Source organism: Rasamsonia emersonii (genome assembly GCF_000968595.1).
Source record: "Rasamsonia emersonii CBS 393.64 chromosome Unknown ctg1118621760076, whole genome shotgun sequence".
NCBI classification, from domain to species: domain Eukaryota; kingdom Fungi; phylum Ascomycota; class Eurotiomycetes; order Eurotiales; family Trichocomaceae; genus Rasamsonia; species Rasamsonia emersonii.
Window position 1 is genome coordinate 32041 of NW_013563211.1, and position 26139 is coordinate 58179.

Sequence of the window (26139 nt, forward strand, 5' to 3'; positions counted from 1 at the left end):
AGATACCCATGAAGCGTGTACCTGTTGTGAGGTCAGGTCAGGATCATGTTTGTTCTTTGCATTGCGTCACATATCCTTTCTCTACTCACTGCCTCCACTCCTGTCTGTGTATTGTCACGACCTATCTATCTCCCTTGTCAGAGTCAGATCTCCTCAAATCTCTCTTCTCGAATCTCTCTCCCATCTTGATGTGTTTGAGGAAAGGTGAAGTGAGGTGGGGTGGGGTTTCTCATGGAATGATTGAATGGATGAGTGGATGGATGGATCCTGCTGGTTCAGGAGTTAGTTGTGCATATATATATATATATACAGGGCAGGTGTCCTGTACTTGTACTGTGCGTGTACAGTACAGTGGGAGAAGGGAAAAAAAAAGGAAAAGAAGTATATAACGACTAAACAAGAATATCAAAAATATATCAAATAATGATGATCTTGGTTCTGTTTGTGTTTGGTTTTGTTTTTTATTTTGTAGTTATTAGCTGAGGTTAATATGTTATTGGGAATTAACAATTAATTAAGAATGGAGATCAATTTTAAGGATCTTACTGCTAATAATAATAAGATTCTTGTATAATACCAATTCTTTTGTTCTCTTTCTTAGCATACTGTACTGTACATAATGTAATTAATTAAGTAAGTTTATGAAAATGAAAATGGAGATGAGTGGTCCTACTAGGTACAGTAGCCTGTTTAACCCTAACTGAACTAAGCGTATAGTACAGGCTACTGTAGGAGAGCTATTAATATTAACCTGAACCTAAACTCAGGAATATGGGAGACAAGACATAATCACTGCAAAGAGCCTTCGTTTGGAACGTCAGTCAGTACATTCTCTTACATATCCTTGTAACAGGGAAATCAAATCTCTGTCTCCATGCACCAGTCTCCTTTTTTTTCCTTGTATGTAATATGTAATAAGCTTCTTATACCTATACTTATACTTGCATTGCATTCTCTTCTTCTCTTCTCTTAACACTTTAACATTTTACTACTATAATAAGGGCAGCAATCTTTGCGACTTCAACTCATTTTTTGTCTTGTGCAGCAAACAAGTAGTTTCGTTTCATTTCAGGATCGTTTTTTTTTTCTGAGAGAATATAGTATAAGGTTACTCTACTCCATGCGCCAGAAACCGCGTTCAGTGCTGGCGTCGAAGCAAGCCCTGACGTATATGTACTATAACATGCTTTGCGTTAGCAGAATCTTAAGTTAAGGTCAACTCGAAAAAAAAAACCAAGGCATATGAGATGGCCATGGGACAATATGAGGACGCGCAGGGAGTTTTATGCTATACGGAGTATTAGTGCAGGGTAGATTGCATACTCTGTAATGCTACTGTGGTGGTTTCGCCATATGCTGGTGCTGTATTTTATTATTTAATATATGTACTGTACTTAATTTGTCTTACGAGGCCAGAGTTGATACAGTATGTGCAATGCTAGTGGTTAAATGGCATGCTGCAATCACATCTTCCTCAATAATAAATACATATTTTGGTTAAGAACTTGAGAACTTAAGATAGGTGGTGTCTATCTAGATAGCAGTAGACATTAATCTGCTGCTGATGTGGTTTTCTAGTTGCCTTGTCCACTACCTACATTGGGCTGTAGAAGTAGGTGCTGAATTTATCTACAGTGCTTTATTGGTGTATTAATTCCCCCAAGAAACTCTATGATCAGGTGGTATTCTAAAAATGGCACCTGCCAGCAGTGCAATACCCTTTAGCCCCTCATGTTATTGGACTATCTCTGCCTAGGGTTAAGGTCCTGGAGGCGGCTGTTCTGGGGTTGCTGACCTTGCTCTCGTAGCATGCATATCCACCACTTGCTGGGGTAGATAGATACACGTGGAAACTAATGGTTTACAAGGTCTGGATCTTAAAGGAGGCACTAAAACAGCTGTATGTACCTCCTGCTGAACTAGAATGTTAAGATGTAGACAGCTAGTACATTCCTCTACCTTGGCTCAGCGAGGATATCAGGCACATAATATTCTGTCCTCTGTAGTCTCTTTAGTAAGCATTGATTGGCTGGTGTATTTCCTAGCATGGTTTGCAGGCCAACTTAATAATTTCACTAAGCCCTATGACCCCTTTGCCCTCTGTGGCGGCTCTTGCTGATTAGGGTGGCACAAGGCTTCCCTCATGTCGGATTAAGCTGAAGCTTTGCCAGTTGCGCGCCAAATGCAGATAATCTCCTATGGTAATTATATTAAAAACCAAAAATCTTACTAATACCAAGACTCTTATTTACTACCAACTCTTCTCTTTCTTTCTGTACGTAAGGTAATTAATTAAGCTTATGAAAATAATAATAATAAAGGTAGGCATTCCTAGGTATAGTAGCCTAGCTTTAACTAAATAAGCTGCTATAGGAGAGATATTAAACTAAAACTTAAACTCTAGAATAAGGAACAAAGACAAGAAAGGTATAATTACTGCAAAAAGCCTTTGTTAGGAATGTCAATTAGTTAGTAAATAATTGTTGTCATCCTTCCGCATAGCGCAATTAAATCGTTATCTCTACGCGCTGTTTTTTTTTCTCTGTATGTAATAAGCTTCTTGTACTTGTATTTGCATTGTGTCGTCTTCTTTTAAGACTTTGACATTCAATTATTGCGATAATAGTAGTGATCCTGCCCAGCTTATTAAAGCCTATTAAAAGAAACCATATGTGATGACTAGGGGAGAATATGAAGACGCGCAGGGAGTATTATACTATACAAAGTATTGTTGCAGGGGTGGATTATATAATGCTATTGTGGCTATCTGGCCACGTGCTCTATTTTATTTTTATTTCTTTTATTTTTATTTTTTGTTTTGCGAATCCTTGGCATGATATATATTGGATGTGACACCGTAACCGTGGCTGGGGCCTGTGAGGCTATGACAGGGCACCTACACGAGGGGCGGTCATGATACCGCCTGCCCGGTTGCCTGCATCTCCAGCTCTGCAGACTGGGCTTCATTCGATCTTGGGCGGATGGATGTAGAGTTCCCACACTGCCATGCTCTTGCATTGGTTGGTCAAGGTATGTCTGGCCACAGCGGTAGCCAGTCTTTTAACTGGTGTTGCAAGAACAGGAGTACGGTATCAGTGTTGATGCAGTTCCCGAGGCCCCGCCTTTTGCTGAGGTGGTCTTTTAGTGATAATGCCCGTGATGAGGAGTTGTTCTGCATGTATGTACTGTATGTATGTGTTGCTGAACTCTGCGCTTGCTTACTTGTTATACGTCACAAAGCTCGGCTCCTTTAAGGTCTTCCGCTGTAATGCAATGCGCCACTGTCACAGGCATTAGCCCCGTCGGAAAAAAAAATACAGGGATCCCCTCGTCTCTTCTTCCATGCTATCCACCCCAGATCCAGTGGGCTGGAGATGTAGGCAACCGGGCAGGGGGCATCAATATGGCCAACTCAGCGTCTCTGCTTAGGTACTTTACAAAAATCGACAGTTGAACACGTCTGCAATGGCAGCTGTGCTGGGTAGGGCTGCTTTATCCCCCGGTTTTGCCATTCAGAAACAAATGCGGCTCGAAGGCTCTCTGTAGACAGCGGCGACAGGGACATCAATCCCTGGCAGCACTTCTGTGTAGTTTACTGTCTGGAGATCTTCAGTATTAACAGACACGATCTCTGAAAAAGCAGTCTGTTGCATCTCGGGATAAAATCATCCATCCAATAGAGCCATCAGGACTGACCATGACACACGATTAGGGCCGTAGGATGGCGCAGGTTGAGACGAAACATAGCCGCTAGTGACTGGATAATGAGGCGCTAACGGGACATGGGTGAGATCCAGCTAAGGCGAAGCCTCCGAGGACGAGTTGGCTGTAGATAGGAGCTGTATGCGCGCGGGGGGAACAATCCAGCGGGGCGGGCTGGTGGACAGCTGCTCTGCTGCACTCCCGAGTATCCGACCGGTCCGGATGCCATGTCTGTGGCATAGGTAGCTGTCTGCTCCATCCCGACTCAGCAGGTTACCTACCGAAGCGATTAGGGCGTTGGCGCGACGGGGGCCCTACATCATGGTCCGTGTCACCGGGACTGCCTGCCACAGAGCCGCCTCTGATGCTGCCTCTATCATCCTGTGCGGCCCCTGCTACTAATGTAGGTGTTATTGTCAAGGGACCTACCTGTGTGGGATTCGTTATCAGTACATGCAGCTGCGCAGTCACCGTATGTATTCCCTATCAAGGTGACACCAGTCTCTGTCATTCATCGTTGTCGTGCGCTAAGGCAGTAAAGTCCTATGATCATTATGTGGGTTGCCTAGCTGCCTCGGTGGCGTCTGTTCTCAGCTGCCCAGGCACAACCCCTACGTGAATACTCCCCCAGTTGCTACTGTCACTATCATCCTTGCTGAAGAGGCCACCTCTGGCCCCGGCACCCCTGCCCTGCATTGGCTCTGCAAGTATAACTTCCACAACCTTCCTCGCCGCGGGGAACCAAGGTGGCGGTCACGCCCAGATCAAGAAAAGCAGCTGTCATGCTGGTACCCATTGGCCAATAGAAAACCACTAGAATCAAGAACCTGTCAGGGGATAGATTCCTGGTTTTGCAGATCCCCCCACAAGCTGGCTCTGTCGAAGGAAAGTTCAGGATAGACGGAAGATCGCGATTGGCCTGTTGTTTGTCGTCTGCCATCGTCTGTGATGTTCGTGAGCTTGTACGGTGACACAAGGAAAAGATTGCAGCTGCCAAGAATTAATAGACAAACTGACTGGACACTAGACATTGCCCGGACTATTTGCCTCTGAACATGTTTGCTGTCTATTCTGCATATTGGCAACTGGGCCAGGGCATGCAGCTTGTTGAGCCAGGCATGAATCACTGTCAGCCAGGTAAAACTCGACATGGAGTCAGTGCGGCAGAGATGGGCGCGAAACTATGCAAAAGCTTTGGACATCATCAAATCTGCGAAATACGGCAGGAGGGAGAAGTGGACAACGTGGCGGAGTGTGTGATGTCTCTCGAGAACACTCCACAAGAAAGAACGTTACACAACATGCGCGCCTTGTGAGCCTGACAGCCAAGCGCGGTCCTGGAATTCCCTTCTTGCACCCATCCATTCAGATCTCGTTGTTCCCCCACATCTAGAAGAAGGTCTCCTTCGTCCCCTGCAGATATCCCAGAATAAACCAGGGTCTTAAAAGAAGGATTTCTTACATCCCTGCAAATGCTTCCCCAGTAGTCGTTGCCACGTCGTGATTCGAGTCACATGTATTCCATGTTCCTTGCGGAGGACTCAAGCGCAGCCGCCGGTAGGCGCTCTGAATAGCGCCCGTAAGCAGGGCAGTAGAGATGAGCCTCGTAATTTCCAGATTCGGCAATTTTATATTTTATAAATATCTGCCTCTATCACGCTGAACGACCTGCCTTGCTCTGCGGAATTATTTAAATGCTTTCTCATAACACAACAATACTGGCTAAAGAACAATTCAAATCTCAAGCTACACCGTCTAGCAGAACCATCCTTTACAACTCAAGAACAAACACTGCATTCTTGACATCAAACACCATGCCGGTACGTTACGTGACTATGTCTAAAAAAAGCATCCTTTAAATCTAACAGGTTATATGATAATTAGAGCACATTCTCAAGCGCTCGAGCTACGAAAGGCTCCACGTCCGGACAAAGCACGGCTACCGACGATAATACAACCGCCAACAGTCAGACTGCGCAGTCTGAGAACAGCTCTTCGAACAATGAGCAGCAGCAGCAGCAGCAGCAATCCTACATGTTGAGACGGTATCTTCAGGGTAGAGAGGATCCTTTTTCTTCTGCTGCCGTCTATTACGGGACGAACCCTTCCCAAAAATGAGGTCGTGGAAATGCCGATATGGGAGTCTCGCAGAAGTCGGATAAATAGTCATATCTTTTTCCAATTGCGGCGTTTGTTGTCAATGTCGGGTGCATGCTTTGCTGAGCTGGATAGCCTGTTGCTTGCTGCTGGGCAGTTTATATGTTGTATAACGGATTCTTTCTATATACCCTCTATGTACCACTTAGTTCCGGGATTGATTGCCCTGTCCACTTGGATTATAACATTGTTTAAATGTATAGACTAAAGCAATAATCAATTTGCATATAGTGTTGTCGTTTAGAGTGTTAATGTACAGTATTACTGCTTAATGATGATTTATGAGTGTCTGCTGCTCACACTGTGACGACGGTGTCGTCCATTCTGGGAAATACTGTATTGGGACCTGTCCATTCATGAATCTGACTACGCAGCAGTAGTAATTGACGTACAATCTGATATATTTTCATCCATATAATACTCCAGGTGACGGACATTGGCAATAATAATATTCAGCCAAATAGCGTTTAAATTATACAACGAAGAACTGTAATCACAATATAAGCAAGAATAAATGGCTAATAATTGTCCCGATATCTCTCTGCCTCATATATCTGATATATCTGATATGCGCGTAAATTGCTTTCTTACTGCTACTGCAAGTTGGCTTGGAAACTGCCCGTCAACTTCGCGTTGACTTGGTAGGTTGCCACTTTCGTCGTGGCGTTGTACGAACCCCCCTTGCCCGCGCTGTTCGCGCCTAGCAGCGTGATCTGGCTGATGACCACGTTGCCGGGATCATAGTCAAACTTCCCTGTCATGCTGAAATGGCCTCCGCGGTACGAGAACTGGATCTCGCTCGTGTGTGGCTGGTTGATGCTCTCGCCGTCGTCGAGGTACAGCTGGCCTGTTGCATCGCCGTAGCTGTCTGGCGCGATGACGATGACGAAGTCCTGCTGCCGCAGCTCTGCGGTCGTGTTCGCCGAGCGGGCGCGCATGGGCACGATGCTGCCACCCTTGAAGTACAGCGGGATCGTGTCGAAGCCGACGTCGGTCAGCGTGACGGTGCTGCCCTCCCCGGTCACGGGCGCGCCCGTGTAGAAGTCGTAGAACTGGTCCTTCGGGAAGTAGACGTTGACCGTGGTCGAGTCATTGTCGGTCACGGGCGCAACCATGATGCTGTCGCCCCAGAAGAACTGGTACTGCAGGTTGGCGGTGTTGATGTCGGACGGATACTCGAAGAACATGGGGTTGATCATCGGCGCTCCGGTCTGCGTCTGCGTCCACAGCGCCGTGTACGCGTAGTCCAGCAGACGGTACCGGATGTCGATGGCAGCCCGCGCGGCCGCCGCGATCTGAGGCGTGCGGTACAGCTCGTGCGGCGGCGACTGGTTGTCCGAGTGGTCGCGGAAGAAGGGCGAAAACGCGCCGAGGAAGACCCAGCGCGAGCACAGGTTGTCGGTTGTGTTGCCATCATAACCGCAAATGTCACTGCCAACCATGGGTATCTGGAACAGCGCCGCGAATTCCTGCAGTTCGGCGATCGTCCACCGGTAGTGGTCCCAGTCGGCGAAATTGTCTCCCAGCCAGTGGCCAACCTGTCGGCCAGCTCCAGCAAATGTCGACCGGGTGATGCTACAGCCGTTAGTTCTCGACAACAGCTCGAGTCTGACAGCAATCATGACGACTTACACAAGTGGCCTGACGGTTGGTCTGCGGTTCAGCATCGCCCCCTGCTGGTCGCACTCATCATGGTGCCGTACAAATTGTGCGTGTCGTACTCGGCATATCCTCCCGCATGGATCAGGTCTGTGTTGATGGTCTTCTCGCTCAGGTTGCCAGCCGCATTATGGATGGTGTATGGCGGATTCAAAAGGTTCCTGTTGGGCAGGCCCAACATCGACCCGGACTCTCTCTTGGTCAGTTCCTCCGCGGGAAAAGGCGAGCGAACCAATTCTGATCTCTTGTGCGGTCCCGAGCTGGTGGTGATGGTGTCAGACACCTTCAGAGTGCCGCTGTTGCAGTCGCCCGTCGTGATCGTGCGATTCTTCTGTTCGTAGATGTAACTACCATCCGACTCCTTGCGGACGTACTGATACGAGAACGTCCCATTCGGTGGCATCTGGACGGTCAGCTGCCAGATCGGGTAGTTGTTCGCGTTCATGACTGGCGCCATGTGCACGTCGCCGGCTCCCAGTGTCGTCGAGTTACCCAGGATGAGGATGTTCTCTCCAAAGTATGTCTGCGCATCGCAATCGAACGACACCGTGGCTACACAAGTCGGCTGGAAGTCAGGACCAAATCCAGGAATGGGCCTTGGTGGGCTCAAGCGGACCGGCGGAGGCGTGGGCGGATCGCCGTTGGCTGCCGCATAGGCGGCTGGGTTCGAGCAGGGAAAGTCGCAGAAATTGGACGCCTCGTTCATGTCGATCCAAAGGGCATCAATGTCGACGCCATGGGTTGGGTCAAAGAAGGTTGAGAACTCGTTATTCCAAAACTGTTGTGTCTGGGGCGCAAACCAGTCCGGGAAAGCCGTCGGCCCAGGCCAGACAACACCCTGATAGATGGAGCCATTGGAGAACTTCAGGAACGCGTCGGCAGCTACGCCGTTGTTGAAAGCTGAATAGTTCTGGTATGCCACTGCAGGGTCCACCATCATGATGTAGTGCTGGTTGTGGCTGTGAAGATAAGAGACAACCTCTTGGACCAGCTTCAGCGGATAGCGATAGGGGTCCAACGTAAACACTTTCCTCAGGTCCATATAGTCTGCGATAGTCAGCCAAGCTCAGAAGTGAAAACCACGACAGCTAGATGGAAAACGTACCGATATCAGTCCACTGGGTCTCAAGCGGAATGTTTGCAGCACTGTAGTTCGCAATGATCTCAGCGACCTCATAGATGTCCTGGTATCCATATCTGCAGTTGTGGAAGCCGAATCCCCAGTAGGGCATCATAACTGGGTTTCCGACGGTCTGGGCATACTGCGATGCCACGGCCTTGGGATCCGGTCCGCTGAGGAAGTAGAAGTCCAGCACGCCTCCCAGGGTATTGTACTGCAGGTACTGTCCGTCCGAGTCGACGTCGATATTGATATCCATGCCGTTGCTGTTCAGCAGGAACACGCCATGGGTGCCTTTGCTGCCGCGATAGTCAAAGTACACCGGGTGATTGCCGTACAGATTGGTGTCCTTGGGCGTGCCGTACGCATCGCGCGACCACAGCGTGCGGGTGTAATTTTTGGTAGGCAGGCGGAAAGAGCCAGTGTGCTCTCCCAGGCCGTAGAGGTTGGGCGAGTCCGGCAGACGGGTGCGGAGGCCCAGATACTGCGACTCGAAGATCAGCGGATGGCCGGAGGTGTCGAAGAGGATTTCGCCGGTCGACCTGCGCTTGATGGTAAAGGAGAAGGGGTTGTTGGTCATGGAGAACTGCAGGTCCGACTTGGCCGGGGGAATGTTGGCGCTGCTGGGCCGGGGGAGCACCGCGGTGGGCACCTGGTAGACCTGCTCGGCGGCGTCGTAGATCTTCACATGGAGGCGTTGTTCTGCAGATGTCAGATACAGTTTCAGTCATATCGAACAGTCATATCGAACAGGAGGGGACATCAATGGCAGCAAGCAGTCAGCCCTAGCCCCAGGCCCTAAGCCCTAGTCCAGAAGCGGATCACATGCTGCCGATCAGCTGCAGAGGCGATGCTGTGCTACCTACCTGATTGGTACTCGACCTGCAGCTTCAGATCGTCCAGGTCCGTGCCATACGCGTTGCAGGCGGGACCAGCGAGATTGAGATCCGCGCTGACGACTTCGCCGTCAATGGTTTTCACATTGCTTGCTTTGTAGCCGGGGCATGAAGAGGTGACGTTGCGGCGGACGATGGCAGCTGCATCCGCCGCGAGAAAGAGGAGGCCAGTCGCAGCCAAGTGCTTGACGAGGGTAGTAGGCCGCATGATGACGGGCAGCTGGTTATCAATGAGCCCACTGGAGGCCTAAAGGAGACCGATCTCAGAGAGGAGAGACTGTCCATTTTATAACTCGAAGAGCTTGTCAGTGATGCCAAAATAGGCCTAAGTCCGCAAGGCAGCGTCCTGCCATGGCACCGAGCAATGGACGGCCTGGACGCCCCGTGCGGCGCATACCAGAAAGCTCTGCTGCCGATTAATTTGCGGCGATCTCCACATGACGCCAGTCCTCCAACAGGACGAAGTGGTGGCTTGCTGGACGAGCTGGGACATGCCGAACCCAAGGCAGGGCATGTCGGAGTAATTACAGACTGTTACCGTAGGGCGCGCACGGGCCACATCTCGCTGCGGGGATGCGGGGGTTGGCAGGGTCACGTTACCGTTACACTGCCATGTGTCTAGCCCAATTCTGACGAGCATCCATCGAATTTTCGATCTAGACCTTCTTATCTGTTCGATGAGTGAAAGTATTATTATTTTCAATGAGCGATTGCAAGCGATATCACTCCTCTGGTGGCCTTATATTACCAAGAAAGGTGGAGATCCACAGAATCTCTGGCACGTTGCCGCTAGCGCAGCCTAGTCGCGGCTATCGAGCATCTGCCGTCTACCCGAGAGATGCCTAAAGCTTGGATACGCAGAATGCTGGTAAAATGATCATTGCATTGGCCAAGGTGTCATCCTAAGAATTTTAACCATAAGTGGAGATTTTGAAGCTATCCAGACTATTTCTCTTCCTCTGGGTTGTCTAAAGAACTGACGATGAGTTTACCATGTAGGATGCTGGGAATTGAGTCAAGCTAACTAGGAAATTAAATTACCCCGTACTCGTCTGTTATATTATCGGCATCTGCTCCATCCTAGGCGGAGAATCTGTCAACCTTCGGTGAATCTTCCTCCGAATCCGCCTGTCCTTTACCAGATTAGGAAGGTCAGACTTCTCGCGATGAAAGTTTTGTGTGGAGTATATGCTTAGCTGATCCGATTAATATCCGATGGTATTTACAAAATAAAGGCCTGTGCAGAAGACAGAACCATCACTTTGATATTTCGGCACATACTGCGATTTTACTATTACTAAAGGTTTCGAGTGGCCATACGGACTGTGTCTTTATAAAATTGCTAGCTATCTGGAGCTTTTTTCTACCTTCGTCGAACTGGACCGTGTCTCGTGTCTTTATTGAAAACAATGATGTATGAGTTGTAAAATCTTCTCAGATTGAAGATAATTTCTGGTTTTTGAGTCTTAGAGAAATTTGGGCTAGGAGAATTGGCAAGTTGTCACTAATATTACGAACACAGAAAGAAAATGCCCCTGTCATCTGCAAATTTTGACCCTTTTCGAACGCATTATATTCTTTGCAGCTTTCTCTGTTGATAAGGCGGTAGAAGGTAATGAGGAAAGTTGCAAAGAGAGAAGACCCATAAAATTTCACCATACCCTTTGTTGTTGTCTTGCTAGTTTTATAACTCATGTACTGGTAGGAATACCTGTATCTTCTGCGCCAACTTTATAGTGATTGAACGCTTATCAGATTGAATTTTTATATCGTTCAACATGCCATGCCAGTTATGCCAGTTATTACCTTGCTGATTTCTTATATCTAGCCTATTAATTATTGAGAGTATTACTCCTGCTCCTTTATTGCTAAAATTTGAATTATTGTCTCGAGCACAAAGAAGCTAGTATGGTAGAGTTAGGGAGCATCCTTGGTTGCATGCTGTAAGTAGTCACATAGATTGTCCACTGACAGTGACAGAATATGATATAGGAGCATATACCATACTCAAAAGATACCTTATTACCATAACCTATCAATTTTATCATCGTCTATGAGTCCTAAATATGTGTGATCTTACTGATGACGTGAAAGAAACCCAAGACAAAGCAAGAGATAAAGGCTGATCAACCTTATAAGGTTTCAGGCTTATAATCAGCCTGATCCATCTCTTGACCTTTTATGCATGTTATACTAATTCACGCTGCTTACTTTTTTATGACAGTGCTTTCAATATTTAGTAAAGTGTTAGCGATCTGGCTTTAAAGCCAGTGACTCTGCGATCAAACGAGTGACGGAAATCTTACCAAGTGTGGTAGGTTTTGCTTCACATATAAGTTTTTAGCCTACAGCAGTAGAAGTAATACTGCATCTGACTTATCTTTCACAGGGTAGTACAGGAAGAGGCTAGATCAGTACTATGAGAATAAAGGTGACTGTCAATTTGAAGTTGAACTTGATGACTCCAGGGTGGCACCTTCAGCCCTAAAGGTATGTCATGTGACTCAGTGTGTTTACTAGGTGAGCGTGTTGTCATTTCCTTTCAAACCACGACGCACAGTCTCACACATCCAATATGCAGGCTGGCATCTCCAGTATGGAGGCTCAGTCATCCAATATGGAGGCCCCTGCATCTAATACACAGGCTCATGCATCTAAAGCAGAGGCCCACAAACTTGACGAGCTGCCTCTGTTAGTCCAGCACCAGATCTGTGACCTGGTATGTCGTCCTAACAGGACAAATTACTTTATTTCACTCTGACAAACTCCTAGATCTACAAGACTTCTCCTACGAGCATACATGCCTTGTCGCTAGTGAACCGCGGATGCTATTGTGCTACTGTGCCGTTTATCTATCGCAGGCTTACCATTGACGTCTCGAGAAGCAAGAAACTACATGAGGAACTCTGGGAATTGACCAACAATCCTCTCAGGCGCCAGTGCTTCGAACATGTGAGGCGCCTCGAACTAACTGGCCAGATGCCGTCCTCGAGAATACCCGAAGAAATGGACGACAATACCTACAACCGGATGCGGAGAGAGAGGGACTGGCATTCTAATTACATATTACCCTTTTTCGTGTGGAACCCAGAGGGAGACAAGTCTTCTCGCCTCTGGGCACCCCTCATTTCTCTGATATCGGAGTTTCGGCACCTGACTGACCTCAAGTACACCTGCAATAACAGATTTCCATATCGCTTGCTTCATGCTATTCATCAACATCACCCAGCGTGCAGGCTCGACGTACACAGCTACCACTTGCGCGGACTAAGTGATCTCATCACCGATCCGCACAAGCTGGAATTGATCAAGTCTCCCTGTCTTCACCGATTAACGATCAGGTATGTCATGGAAGCTCGATCGGAGGATAACTGGGATGAGGACGAAGAAGATGACCACAGTGAAGAATCTATCCAAACCGTCCTGAGAAGTCTTGGGCTTGCGCCAAATCTGAAGCATTTGCATCTCATTGGCTGTCTCTTCTACATCTCAAAACCACTCTTCGACAGTCGTGTAGCATTTAAGCGAGCAGTAAAGAAGAAGGGTTTCAAGCCTCCAGAAAATAATTTGAGACTTGGCGCTTTGGAGTCCCTTTCCTTTACTGGATACCAGGGCGTCACAAAAGCAAAGCTGCAACAATGGAATAAGTACGCTAATTTTTCAACACTTCGGTCATTTGCTTGGTCAAATGTCACCGATCGCGAGGCCTTGATATACGCCTCTGAGAATCTGAAGTTCGACTCCCTCGAGACCTTGGAGATTTGTCTAGGAGTTGAGCGTCTTAACCACAACTTTATGACCGCAGTCGGTATGTTCCTGGAAAGTTTGAACCCGCTGATTGCCCTGCGATTATATGGCCTTTTCCATGCACCCTTGCTAGTAAGGATTTGTGAGCGCCACGGGAACACATTGCGCGAATTGCAGTTGAAGGGCTATGGAGACTGGGGTTATGGTGAAGAAGCGAAAACTGCATCGCTTTCTTTTGTCGAGGTCATGACTATCCGGGACCACTGTCCCCTGCTGGAAGAGCTCCAGCTGAGGGTCAAGCGGTTCTATTCCGATAGATGCGAAACCAAATGCTACAAAGTGCTGTCGACGTTTCCGTGCCTTGTGAACCTAAGCTTGGAGCTTGACTGCTCCAATCCTGGAGCACAAGACTTGCCTCGCCCAGACGAAATCAGCCACAACAAATTCGACCGACAAGTGTACGACAATAAATTCGGAACCCCAAGAGGTTTGTTATGCAATGCACATGTCCGAGATGCCTTTATCAATGCGGCTGTCGATGAAACTTTGGCTCGATCTATCTGGGACGTCATCACCACTACGGGAAATAAGCCAATGGGCCACCCTCTTCGGCAACTGAAAATCACCAGCACCCGCGGTGGCTGGTTCGGGGACTCTCGCCTTGCAGATCTATACCGCCGAATTCGTTACATATCACGGTCATTCGTGCTAACCAGAAGCGAGCGGGATGACCGCGTGCAAGACGTTGAGATTGTCGAGACTGGGAAAAAAGAAAGAGAAGCGTACGAGGAATCCAGGCGACAAGAGGATGCTCTACACGAAAAACATAAGGAACTGTTTGGCAACTGTGGCAGCTGTCATCCCGAAGTGAAGAAAGCTGTGCGCGTCTTTCAGAGGCTCTGGCCCCCGAAGAGTGGCAGCCGCAACTGGCGCGATGACTGGAGTAGCAAGCCGCTGGAGATGGTCGACTTTGTGGCTGAAAGCTGAACGGATTTTGTTTTTTTTTTAAATTAAATAAAAAAAGAATAAAAGAGAAAAGAGATACCAAAAAGATGCAAAAAAAAGATACAAAAAGGTACAAAAAGATACAAAAAAGGATAACAAAAAAAAAGGATACAAAAAAGATATGATGTTCTGAGATGACTTGACTTACATAGCACACCAGAGGACGTTACTCCCCCTACAACAAAAAAAAATCTTAATAGCTTAATTCTCTACAAATAGCTAATGTTAATCAAGAATTGAAAGTTCCGAACAATTATTTGCATTTTCATAATGCGATTCGAAAATTGAATTTAGATAAAAATTCAAATACCTTCATCAGATTATTTTTAAGTAAACTTAGAAAAAGTTGTTTATTGAAAGATATGAATTTTTCTTCTTTCCTTTTTTTTTGCTGCAGGGCTGTTGATCTACCATAAAGCAATTCCTTTTTTAACCACCTTTGAATGGATAATAATAGCCCTAAAAATATAACTATAGACGTTTATCGTATATATAAAAGAGATGCTGATGACTGTCATTAATTCCACGGCATTTTACGTGCGCGTCTGGGGTTAATGATCTAGTAGGCCGCAGGGATACTGTGTTGCTTGGTTGCGTAGCGTGCCATGGTGGAAAATGCTCTCGAGCAGGAGTTCTTGAACTAGGCTTTAGCGGATCTATCCATTGCTATTGGTATGACACTTACATAGGAAGACATTTCGGCAATATATACAGTATCTATCAGATTCCACCCTTGAGTCTCATCAGGTCTTGAACTCAATTGCAACTGTTAGCGGAACGGGTAGACAACCATCCGCAAAAAACAATCTCTGAATTAACTCTAGCAATCTATCTAATGAACAGGAATTATTAGAGAAGAAAGTCTTACAGGACAGGCGATTTCTACCCATATTTAAGTCTACAAGCACACAAAGAGGTTATAAAACAGATCCCGAGTTTTTTTTTTTATCCCCAAGCTCTGTGACATTCCGAAACCGGTAACGGGTGTTGAGCAGATCGGTATCGTACGACAGCAACCATATGCCGTACAGCCTGATCTAGGAATATGGCCACACAAAAAAAAACGCAAAGTTCAATTAATTAATACAAAAACAGAGGCATTAATTGATACACTTAACCAGTAAAAACGAATACGTCCAAATAACTATATGAAACTGCTCATTACGGCGAATGCAAATCCAAACGCGGCTGACAATATTGGGTTTACGCCATTGCACCTGGCTTCTCAATCAGGATAGCTGGAAGTTACGACTCAACTTTTGGATGCAGATTCAGACGTGAGCAAAAGAGCCCCCAGGAGCAGTGGATGTACCCCACTGCATTTAGCAGCGCAGAATGGACATCCGAGGTTGGTCAAAAAGCCCCTTGAAGCTCGTTCAAATCCGGAAGAATCCAGCAACGACGGGTTAACGCCGATGCATTTTGCGGCATTGAATAGGCATAGGGATGTGCTACATGTTCTCCTTTATGCCAATGCTTCTTTAAAAGCCACTGATATATTAGGCTACCAGCCACTACACTTGGCAGCCAAGGAAGGGTACCTCGATGGGGTGAAAGTACTTCTCGACGCAGGAGCCGATCCGAATGCGACCACCTACGTCAATTCCTCACCGTTGCATCTGGCAGCCAGCTCAGGAAATGTTTCGATCGTGGAGGTCCTTCTTAAAGCAGGGGCAGACCCAATGGCCTTTGATAACCATGGTTCAACACCACTCCACCTGGGAGCCATGTCAGGAAAGGTGGAGGCGGTCAGAAAGCTTATCGGAGTTGTTGACATAGATGCATTTGATGGCAACCAATGCACCTCGCTTCACCTGGCTGCTGCGTCTGGGCACGTAGAGATCGTAAAAGAACTTCTCGAAGCAGGGGCAGATAGGAGGGCTACTGATTATGAAAACCGCACGGCGTTGAATTATGCGGCAAGACGCGGATATCTGGAGACCACAATGGTTCTTGTCAAGGCTGGGGCAGAGGTTGGAGCAATCGACGACAACGAAAGGACTGCGCTTCACTATGCCGCTCAGAATGGCAATACAGGCTTAGTGACAGCCTTACTTGGAGTGAGAGCAAACTTAGAGGCAAAGGACCGGAAGGGACGTACTCCCTTACACCTAGCAGTTGAAAGTGGACAGGCAGATGTCGTGGAATTGCTTCTCCAACATGGAGCAGATTATGCTGCAGCAGACAGGAACGGCACACCTGTGATTCTCCTTGCGTTTCAAGCAGGCATGTTAGACGTGGTGAAGAAGCTGGTTGAATTGGGTGCAAATCCAAAGGCAACGACTACCATGGGCTCTGGCCCGTTGCATTTTGCCGCCAGAGGCGGACACTTGAACGCAGTAACGATGCTTCTCGAATCAGGGACCGATCCCAACATCGTCAGCAAGAGGGAATTTACCCCCCTACACTGGGCATCCCAAGCAGGACGCACGGCAGCTGTCGAGATGCTTCTGAAATTCGGAGCAGATCCCAACGCTGTTAACGATCTCAAAGCCACACCACTACACCGGGCGGCCCGATATGGACACGCTGAAGTGATCAAGCTACTTCTTGGAGGGAAATCCGATCCCAATATGCCAGATATTTATGGCAATTCACCGCTCTACTATGCGATACGATCGCAGTCTGTAGAGGCAGTAAAGGAACTTCTCAGGGGTGGTGCGGTCCTAAATGCGGCCACACCAGCGCCAGCCTTGTTTACTGCAGCTTCGTCTGGGCGTGCTGCAATCGTTCAAGAATTGATCCAACAAAAGGCAGACAGCGAACTACCAGGGCCATGTGGCAATAAACCTTTGCATGCAGCCTGTGGCCGCGCTCATATTGTCGAAATCCTTCTTGACGCAGGGGCAGCAGTTGATTCTGTCAATCTCGAAGGTTTGACACCTTTGGGGATGGCAGCAAATAAAGGACATGTCGATGCCGCCCGGATACTTCTTGACGCTAAAGCGAATCCACTAAAATCAGATTCTACTGGGCATACACCATTGCACCGCGCCGCGGCTAAGGGCTGCAAGAAGCTGGTTGAATTGATATTACAGCATGTCAATGGAGAGATGCTGGATGTCAGAACCAGATCTGGCCATACACCCATGATGATGGCAGTACTATCCAACGCTGAAGATATAGTACAGCTGCTGCTTACTACAAAGGAGGTCGATCCAAATGTACATTATAACGAAGGGAAGACGCCGCTCCTTCGGTCAGCACAGAAAGGATATCAACAAATAACGAAACTGCTTTTGGATAGTGGCGCTGACACTAAAGCTTATGGTCAGCGGTTGTTGGCACTTGCCTGTATTCACGGAGACGTGTACTGTGTCCAGCATCTGCTAAGCAAGGGGGAAGATCTGGGCAGCATGACAGATGAGCATGGATGGACCCCTGCTATGATAGCATCAGTCACAGGTCACCCAGAAGTTCTCAAGTACTTGCCAGAGACAGGCAATATGCCGACGGCAGTTGACATACTGCAAACAACGTCATGGAATCCAACAGACAAATCCGATCTCTTGGAGTTAGATGAAAATAATATGGCCGTGAAATATATTGGTGAGGAAGAAAAACTTAAGTGCGGTTGCGTATTTATGCGTACTGATACAATGTTGGAATTGTCCTAATAGTCTTTCATAGGTGCTGGTACCATCCGTTCTAACCATCCGATCCCACCAACAAAAGACTTTTACTTTGAGATAGAAGTGATAAGCCATGGTCAGGCTAAGTATGTACAAGTATCCTTCTCCTCTTTAATTTCTCCTTCGGCTGCTTAGGAGCATGATTCTTATTTTCACAGTCACAGCTCTATTACTCTTGGACTCTGCCACGAAGTCACCGACCTCGACAGAACACCAGGAAGCGATGACTTCTCATGGGGTTATAGCGGGGACGATGGACACAGTTATCATGGCAATCCCTGGGGCAATCGATACAGTGACAAGTTCAGTAAAGGAGATGTAGTGGGCTGTCATCTTACCCTTGACAACGGAGAGATATTTTTTCATGAAAAATGGATCGTCCCTAGGTGAGTTGTCATCTGTTTTTTTGTGTTCTTCCTTTTTGCCTAGCTGATTTCTGTCTCTTCCCAAGGAGTTGCCTTTGCAGGCGTCTCGGGTCGGTTGTTTCCGGCCGTTGGTATGCGTTCCCACGGTGCCCATATTCGCGTGAATTTCGGAGACCGTCCGTTCAGGTACAAAGTCGGTTGAAGAGAGTACTATCCTTCTTGTCAGTGTATGTACATACCTAGTAGGAGTAACAATACGATCATCTTCATCAGGTTGACGCTCGGCCTTATCAATGCTTATCAATGCTTGCTGCTTATCTTATCCGGGATTTGAACTCCGGCTTCTTCCGGCATTTGCCATCGGCGCCGTAAAAGAACCAAAAACCCCGCAACGGCGACTCGAGTCCACGGAGGAACTGACTACAGAGCAATGTTCTAGCCTAAGTCATTATGGCCTCGGTGGAAAAGCGTCCTGAGACCGGGCCTCCCCGTCGCCGCAAGTTCAGCAAGCCTCCGGTCAAGGTTGCTTGTCTGTCGTGGTGGGTGCTCCAGATTATATAATATAATGCACTGATCATTCAAGAACTGGACAATTGACTGATCGCTCACCCAGTCGCTCGCTCCGCACGCGTTGCGATGGACAGCAGCAATGCGCCAACTGTGTTGCCAGAGGGACTACATGCTGCTATGTGCCCAGCAGACGTGGAGGACCCCGCGTCCGCGGCGTGTCAAGCAAGCAGCATGAAGCGAGAAACAATGAGGAACGGAGCAGTCCCAGGGAGGAGAGTAGGGATGCGACATGTATCAATCCCGACTTAAATTTCAATGACGATGGTATACCTCAAACCGCTGGTCTACTATATTGGATATACACATCATAGTTCCTGCTGACCCATCTCAGCCTGGTTTGACCAGCTTATCGGCCTGAGTGAACCCGGGGCTGGCCTCCGGAATGTCGAGATGCCTATCGCTGAGATCGAGTCGATCTTCGACACGCTCTTTGCTCCCCAGAGGAATGACCTGGCCAGTGGGAACATTAATGGCAATGCTACTGCTCCCATGACGCATATGGTGCAGATTTATGGCAGTGATCAAGACATGTGAGGATTAACTAGCCAAAGAGCTGCACCATAAGAATCGCCCGCAAACCCTGTGCTTACAGTTTCGAGGCAGACTGGATGCCTACTACGTCTTTATCCATCCCTATTACCCGGTCCTACCACCGCCCGAGCGGCTGCCTGTCTGCAATCGTCCGCTGACGTCGGACCGGACGTCGTTTTTCCAGCCCTCGACTCCGTTGAGTTTGGCCATCTCCGCGCTTCTGGTGCTCATCCCACATCCGCACGAACAGGGGGATCCGTCACGACTCGATTATGTCCGACTGCGGAGGGACTATGCTCATTCGTTCGCGCAGTCCGCTCTCGAGGCCATAGAGGTCGACTCGGAACTGCTCGAATCCGCCAGCGACCCGTCTAATGCGCTGTCGGAGGGAGCGCCCATGCGGTTGAATCGACAACCGTTCCACCCCCGCGTGCCCGTCAACTTGGAAAGTGTCCTAGCTCTCGTCCTGCTGAGCGTGTACGAGTATGCTCAGCGTGGCAATATGGCCAAGATGCGGAATCGGGCGGGGCAGGCCTTGACTGCCGCGATGAGCATGTCGTTGCATGAGGCCCTGGAGGAGGACGAATTTGCTGAAGCCCGGCGAAGGGCCTGGTGGATGACGGTTAGTAAGTCGATGGACATGACAAGAAAGAGAACTGATCGGAGTAGTATGCAACCGTGTGTCAAGGCTCGATTGTTAGCAACACGGTATGTCTGCGCATGAAGGTCAGATGCTTAACAGTCGCTGATTGTTGTGTTAGCCGCCCGTCATTGACGTCTATGATCCTCGCTTCATCACGCCGTATCCAACATTTGCGTCGGACACGGAGGTTAGTATTACACACTCGTCAGAAGCATTTCTCGGTGCTAAAGATTGCGCGTTTTCAGGGATGGAGGTTCTTTATCGAATCACAACGGACTATCCTCGCGGCGACGACATTTGTGCACGACCTGGACAAGGAAGTCAAATCCGGTTCGGCCTCGGCCTGGATCTCGCAGCGCATGCAAGAGCTCGACAATCGCATCGAATCGGTCCTTCTCATGCGAAAAGGGCCGCGATTCTTGTCGCAGCTGTCGACGGCGGAGCCGGTTGATGCATCTGAAGCAGTGGTAGCCAGAGCGATGCGGTCGATTGCGGAAATCAAGCTACATAGGTAAGAGTTTCAAATTAGTTGTTGTTTTGATTTGTTTATGTTGTTACTTTTTTTTTTTTCATTCCAGCCGTATTTCCCTCTTCATTCAGACTGACTGTTCCAGTGCGAGGATCAAAACCCACCGTTTCTGTGCCTTTTCCGATATGCCCATCTTCCGAAAACGACATTGTGATCTGGGTGTCGTTACTGAGCAAACGTCATCTTCATTGTCGTCATCCTCCTGCACATGCCAGAACCTCCTTGGATCGCTCCCATCTCCCCCTGACAGTCTCAGCGGCAGCAATGCCGAACCAGGGCCAGGAGGCAGTACCATCCGTCTCCCCTTTTCGTCTTACATCTCCTCGAGGTTCTGTCTCCATGCGGCCTTGAATATTGTCACCCTACTCGACAACCTTCCCTATCCGAATCCCGATCCAGCCAACGTGAACATGACCATGAACCTGACCCACGGCCCGCCCCGTCTGTCGCCAAGATCTCCTATCGAAGTACCCCGGACCATGCCGGCATTCGCCTGTTGTGCCATGCAATCGAGCTACGCGATGCTGATGTTGTGCTTCAAGACCCGCGCGCTGCACCAAAACAGGAAGACGGCGAGCCAGAATCAGGCCCGTAGTTCTGTTGACGGGAATGACGCTGCTGGTGACGACGACGGTGATCACTACGACGACGGTGGCGCTGATGAAAACCCTCTAATGACAGGGTTTTTGAGCGATCTGCATAAGGGCCTGCAGCTTGTGATCAGATCGTTGGCCAACTATTCAATTGCGTTTGAAGCGGTGCGGGGGATGAAGGGTATGTTACTCTCTTTTCGATCATTTCCAAGTGAAGCTAACCTGTCTTTTCCGCAGATGAGATCGCACAAGCTGTGGACCGGACCTTTGCTGGCTATCATTACGTCGGATAGATAGCCATGTATAGTATGTGTGCACATACAGGATTGCGGCTTGCGATCTCAGGTAGGCCACAGAGCAATTGGTTTGGCGTCAGTTATCTTGTCATGTCTACTGCAAGGTTGAGTTGTATGTCACTGACCAAGAGCTCTTATCTATCTCATGGCTCATCCCATCTGGACGTCTTGATTCTTTTCTTTTTACGGTTATTTGGAGTTAGGGATTGGGTGTTGCTGTATTTCATCCATTTTCTCTCCTCTCCATTGGTTCCTGTTCTCGACATCCTATAACGAATTGGAATAGGTTAGGTTAATGAATGAATGAATAAGATCGATGCGTTAGACAAATTCCTAGAATCAAAGAACTTCAATGGGGTATTCTTCCTGTGTATGTCTCAAATACCCCTGATGTAACAGTATAACAGCTTAGCATCTACTCTGGTGGAAAGTAGGTTGTAATGCTCTACGTAATTCATATTTTGTTTCCCTTATGCAATTAAGGGCCGGATGTCTCCTTATTGATAATGGTATTCTAACGGTTAAATAACGAACGAAAAAAAAATCCATCACCATAAGAAGGCTTAGGGTTAGGTCATAGCAAAATGAAATAAAGAAACCTCGTCCGACATGCATGTCAATATCAGTTTCCTGCAGGTTATTTCTTGAACGCCTTCTGAAACGCCTGCTCAAAATCATGGATGATGTCGCTGATATGCTCCAGCCCCAGACTGACTCGGATCAGATCCGGCGTCACGCCGGCCTGCAGCTTCTCCTCGTCAGGCAGCTGCTGGTGCGTCGTCCGCCACGGATGGATGATCAGCGTCTTCGCGTCGCCGACATTGGCCAGGTGGCTGCACAGCTGCAGGTTGTCGACGACGGCCGAAACCTGGTCTATCGAACCGTCGACGCCGAAGGTCAGGACGCCGCCGAAGCCGTTCTGCAGCGTCTTCTTCGCCAACGCGTGGTCCGGATGCGACTCCAGCCCTGGGTACAGCACCCATTTCACGGCCGGATGGGCTTCCAGCCACCGCGCCAGCGCCAGCGCGTTGCTCGCCGTGCGCTCGCCACGCAGGGGCAGCGTCTCCAATCCCTGGAGGAACAGCCACGCGTTGAACGGCGACATGCACGGCCCCAGGTCTCGCATGGCGTCCATCCGCAGCTTCGCCGCAAGGGCTTTGTGGCCGTACGTCTCCCAGAAGACCATGCCGTGGTATCCCTCCGCCGGCTCGACGAACTCGGGGAACATACTCTGGCCGTTCTTCTTAACCGACCAGTCAAAGTTGCCTCCATCGATGACGATGCCCCCCATGCTCGTCCCATGGCCTCCAATCCACTTGGTGCACGAGTGCGTGACGATGTTCGCGCCCAGCGCCAGCGGCCGACACAGATAGCCGCCCATGCCGAACGTGTTGTCGACGATGAGCGGGATGCCGGCCGCGTGGGCCACGTCCGCAATGGCCCTGATGTCGGGCACGTTGTGCTTCGGGTTCCCGATCGTCTCGACGTAGACGGCGCGCGTGTTGTCGTCAATGGCCGCGGCGATGGCGGCCGGATCCTGGCCCTCGACCCATTTGACGGCGATGTTGAATTTCTTGAGATACACCCGGAACTGGTTGTACGTGCCGCCGTACAGCCACGAGGTCGAGACGAAGTTCTTTCCGGGGCCCATGACGGAGGTTATGGCCATGAACTGGACAGTCGGTCAGCGTATTGACATATATCTAGTAGACCTCGACCTGGACCTGGACCTACCTGAGCAGCATGCCCCGACGCCGTCGCCACAGCGCCCACGCCCCCTTCCAACATGCTCATTCTCGTCTCGAACACCGCGTTGGTCGGGTTGCCCATGCGCGTGTAGACGTAGCCGTCCTTGGCCCAGGCGAACTTGCTCGCTCCGTCGGCGGCATCGGTGAAGTTGTATGCGCAGGTCTGGTAGAGAGGCAGTGCGCGGGAGCCGTTCGTTGGATCAGGCTCTTGGCCGCCGTGGATGGAGATTGTTTCGAATTCGGGGGGTCTGCAGTTGTCAGTATAAACAACATACATAGTCGTGCATGACTATGGGGGGTATACTTGGTGACGTTGAGCAAGCTTCCGGGGATAGGCATGATGAAGATGAAGTTATCGTCAGGTACAGATACGTGAGGCAGGTAACAAGCAGTTATAGTAATAATGATATGATGATAATCAATCTAGGCAGGCAAACTATCTTGTAGAAAATATTGATTGTTTGTCTCCATCAAAAAACAGTCATTCACCATCCAACTCGAGGGATGCTCCTATCTCTCATATATATAGACATCTGCACCCTCCATTTTGTCTCCTCCTCCTGGAAACAAAAACAGAAACAGGAAGGAATCAATCCTTATCAGCAGATCCCATACCCCCTGGACCGCGGCCATTATTGCAATGCAATCCTGTCCTATCATGAGACCAGTATCTCTATCACGTTCGTGTTCGTATCTATCTGCCTCATCTGTCCGTCCGTGAAAGGGAATGATATGCCATTCTGTGATTGCAGTAGATACCGCAGGCGATAGCAGGAGGAGAGAGCAAAGCAAATCCCTGATGAGTCCAAGTCTGTATGCAAATCGTTGTTCTGTAAGTAGATAGAGATATACGGCATGCAGCATGCTGTAGCTTTGTGTACAGTACTGTACAGTCCATGTAACAAGATGTAATTGAACAAACGCCGGAACGAGGCTGTAACGTAATCAACCACCGAGCGACGAATACCACCGAGCGACGAATTTTCCTCCACCCTACCACTTCCTTTTTTCAACGCGTCATTTTATCACCACCACTATCAAAAATGCCTTTATCTCAAGAAAACCGAATTCAAATGGCTATTGCAGCTTATAAAAATCAAAAAGTCAAATCAATACTGAAGGCTGCAGAGTATTTTTGGGGTGCCTGAGGCTACCCTTCGCGCTCGCCTTAAAGGAAGACAACCACGCGCAGAAACACGTGCTAATGGCCATAGATTAAGGCTATTGAAGAGGAAACACTTATTCAGCGATTACTAGAGGCAGATAAACGAGGTTTTCCAATTCGGCCAGAGTTTCTGCGTTCAATGGCACAAATATTACTCCGTGAGCGTCTACAGGATCCTACTGCAGTCCTTGGCATCAACTGGGCTTATAAATTTGTCAAGCGCCATCCTGAGCTGCGTACAGATATATCGAAGGATTACATACCAGCGTGCAAAGCAGGAGGATCCAAGAGTTATAATACCATGGTTTCAAGCTGTACATGCAGCTATTCAGGAACATGGCATACATGAAGATGACATCTGGAATTTTGATGAAACTGGCTTTGCAATGGGGCTCTGCTCAACCTCCAAGGTTATTACTGCAGCAGAACGCAGTGAAAGGCCTCGTACAGTCATCCAGGGAAACCGTGAATGGGTTACAATCATTGAGACTGTGAGCTCAAAGGGGATTCATATACCACCAGTGATTATCTTGAAAGCAGCATCTCAACAGGCTGCTTGGTATCAAGAACCTACACTTTCCAAAGACTGGTGGATTGCAACTAGCGAGAATGGCTGGACAACAGATGAAATAGGCCTTCGCTGGTTGAAAGAGGTGTTTGAACCATATTCCAGACGCTATACAACTGGTGCAAAGCGGTTGCTTATTCTTGATGGCCATAGTAGCCATTTAACTGCAGAGTTTGATACTTTCTGCAAGGAGAATGCAATTGTCTGTCTTTGCATGCCTGCACATGCCTCTCATCTCCTGCAACCACTTGATGTTGGTGTTTTTGGCCCGCTTAAGCGCGCGTACGGAAAACTGCTTGAAAAGAGAATGATTGCTGGCAACAACCATATTGACAAGGAAGACTTTCTATCCCTATATCCATCTGCTCGTGCAGAAGTGTTTACTCCAGACAATATATGCAAAGGCTTTGCAGGAGCTGGACTTAAGCCACTTGATAAAGAGCGGGTTCTTGCAAAGATTACCTTTCAGCTTCGTACGCCAACACCACCAGCTTCAGTTGAAAGTTCAGTCTCCTCTGCTTTCAAACTCCTCAGAATCCTCACCAGCTGGATTACAAGGTTCGCAGCTTGCAAAAAAGCCTTAGTGCAAGAAAGCAAAAGCTTTCTAGCAGCCCAATGTCTCATATTCATCATCTTGAAAAGGCCGCGCAGATGGCAATGAATATGAACCTTCTTCTTCGAGATGAAATTAGGACTCTACGAGCTGAGACTGAGCGGAAAACTCGAAAGAAGGCAAGAAGGCGTGCTATTCTAGGTAATGATACCCTTTTATCTGTACAAGAAGGCCAAAATCGCATTCAGCAGCTTGATACGCAGCTTAATGAGAAGCTTGATGAGCCTACACCTATGCCTCAACGGCGAGCTCCACAACGCTGCAGTGGCTGTGGGACTATTGGACATACCATAAGGAATTGTCCTAATAAATAGCTATATATTCAACTACTAGATAGTCTAATTTAATTGTATTGGTGGTTGAAAAGCTTCAAAATTATAGTGGGTGCGGCGAAAATTCGTCGCTCGGTGGTATTCGTCGCTCGGTGGTTGATTACGTTAATCAACAGAACCAACTAAACTCCGGCACTGGGCATCAAGCAATACATGGAACCAAATCCCGGGACGAAAGATACAGTCGACACAATGATACGTAATTACTGTAACAATGTACTGTACAGTTCAATGTCGAGGCCGGGTTCCAGTTGGGCGTAGGTAGAAA

The 26139-nt window shown here is 48.4% G+C and overlaps 7 protein-coding genes across 7 annotated transcripts; 5 read left to right on the forward strand and 2 right to left on the reverse strand.

Annotated features, from left to right (window-relative positions):
• Nucleotides 1–653: 653 nt before the first annotated feature.
• On the forward strand, nt 654–2123 carry T310_3697 (uncharacterized protein; the record flags this gene model as incomplete). The annotated part of the gene is made up of 8 exons (XM_013473420.1): nt 654–676; nt 718–816; nt 1007–1052; nt 1305–1426; nt 1579–1612; nt 1841–1900; nt 1943–2014; nt 2046–2123. 8 exons carry the CDS (start codon nt 654–656, stop codon nt 2121–2123), a joined length of 534 nt encoding a protein of 177 aa, XP_013328874.1.
• A 9986-nt stretch (nt 2124–12109) lies between these two features.
• Nucleotides 12110–14268, forward strand: T310_3698 (Uncharacterized protein; the record flags this gene model as incomplete). The annotated part of the gene is made up of 2 exons (XM_013473421.1): nt 12110–12253; nt 12307–14268. The coding sequence occupies 2 exons, from the start codon at nt 12110–12112 to the stop codon at nt 14266–14268; spliced, it is 2106 nt and encodes a 701-aa protein (XP_013328875.1).
• A 1353-nt stretch (nt 14269–15621) lies between these two features.
• T310_3699 (Uncharacterized protein) lies at nt 15622–17903 on the forward strand (the record flags this gene model as incomplete). The annotated part of the gene is made up of 2 exons (XM_013473422.1): nt 15622–15634; nt 15790–17903. The coding sequence occupies 2 exons, from the start codon at nt 15622–15624 to the stop codon at nt 17901–17903; spliced, it is 2127 nt and encodes a 708-aa protein (XP_013328876.1).
• A 246-nt stretch (nt 17904–18149) lies between these two features.
• T310_3700 (uncharacterized protein) lies at nt 18150–18547 on the reverse strand (the record flags this gene model as incomplete). Its single annotated transcript, XM_013473423.1, has 2 exons — nt 18150–18493; nt 18523–18547. The coding sequence occupies 2 exons, from the start codon at nt 18545–18547 to the stop codon at nt 18150–18152; spliced, it is 369 nt and encodes a 122-aa protein (XP_013328877.1).
• Nucleotides 18548–18733: 186 nt separating this feature from the next.
• Nucleotides 18734–21442, forward strand: T310_3701 (C6 finger domain protein; the record flags this gene model as incomplete). The annotated part of the gene is made up of 9 exons (XM_013473424.1): nt 18734–18822; nt 18897–19117; nt 19185–19383; nt 19457–20006; nt 20054–20092; nt 20146–20214; nt 20273–20538; nt 20606–21330; nt 21387–21442. The coding sequence occupies 9 exons, from the start codon at nt 18734–18736 to the stop codon at nt 21440–21442; spliced, it is 2214 nt and encodes a 737-aa protein (XP_013328878.1).
• Nucleotides 21443–22082: 640 nt separating this feature from the next.
• T310_3702 (O-acetylhomoserine aminocarboxypropyltransferase) lies at nt 22083–23532 on the reverse strand (the record flags this gene model as incomplete). The annotated part of the gene is made up of 3 exons (XM_013473425.1): nt 22083–23117; nt 23180–23441; nt 23498–23532. The coding sequence occupies 3 exons, from the start codon at nt 23530–23532 to the stop codon at nt 22083–22085; spliced, it is 1332 nt and encodes a 443-aa protein (XP_013328879.1).
• A 1212-nt stretch (nt 23533–24744) lies between these two features.
• Nucleotides 24745–25853, forward strand: T310_3703 (uncharacterized protein; the record flags this gene model as incomplete). Its single annotated transcript, XM_013473426.1, has 2 exons — nt 24745–25484; nt 25535–25853. 2 exons carry the CDS (start codon nt 24745–24747, stop codon nt 25851–25853), a joined length of 1059 nt encoding a protein of 352 aa, XP_013328880.1.
• Between the last annotated feature and the right edge of the window lie 286 nt (nt 25854–26139).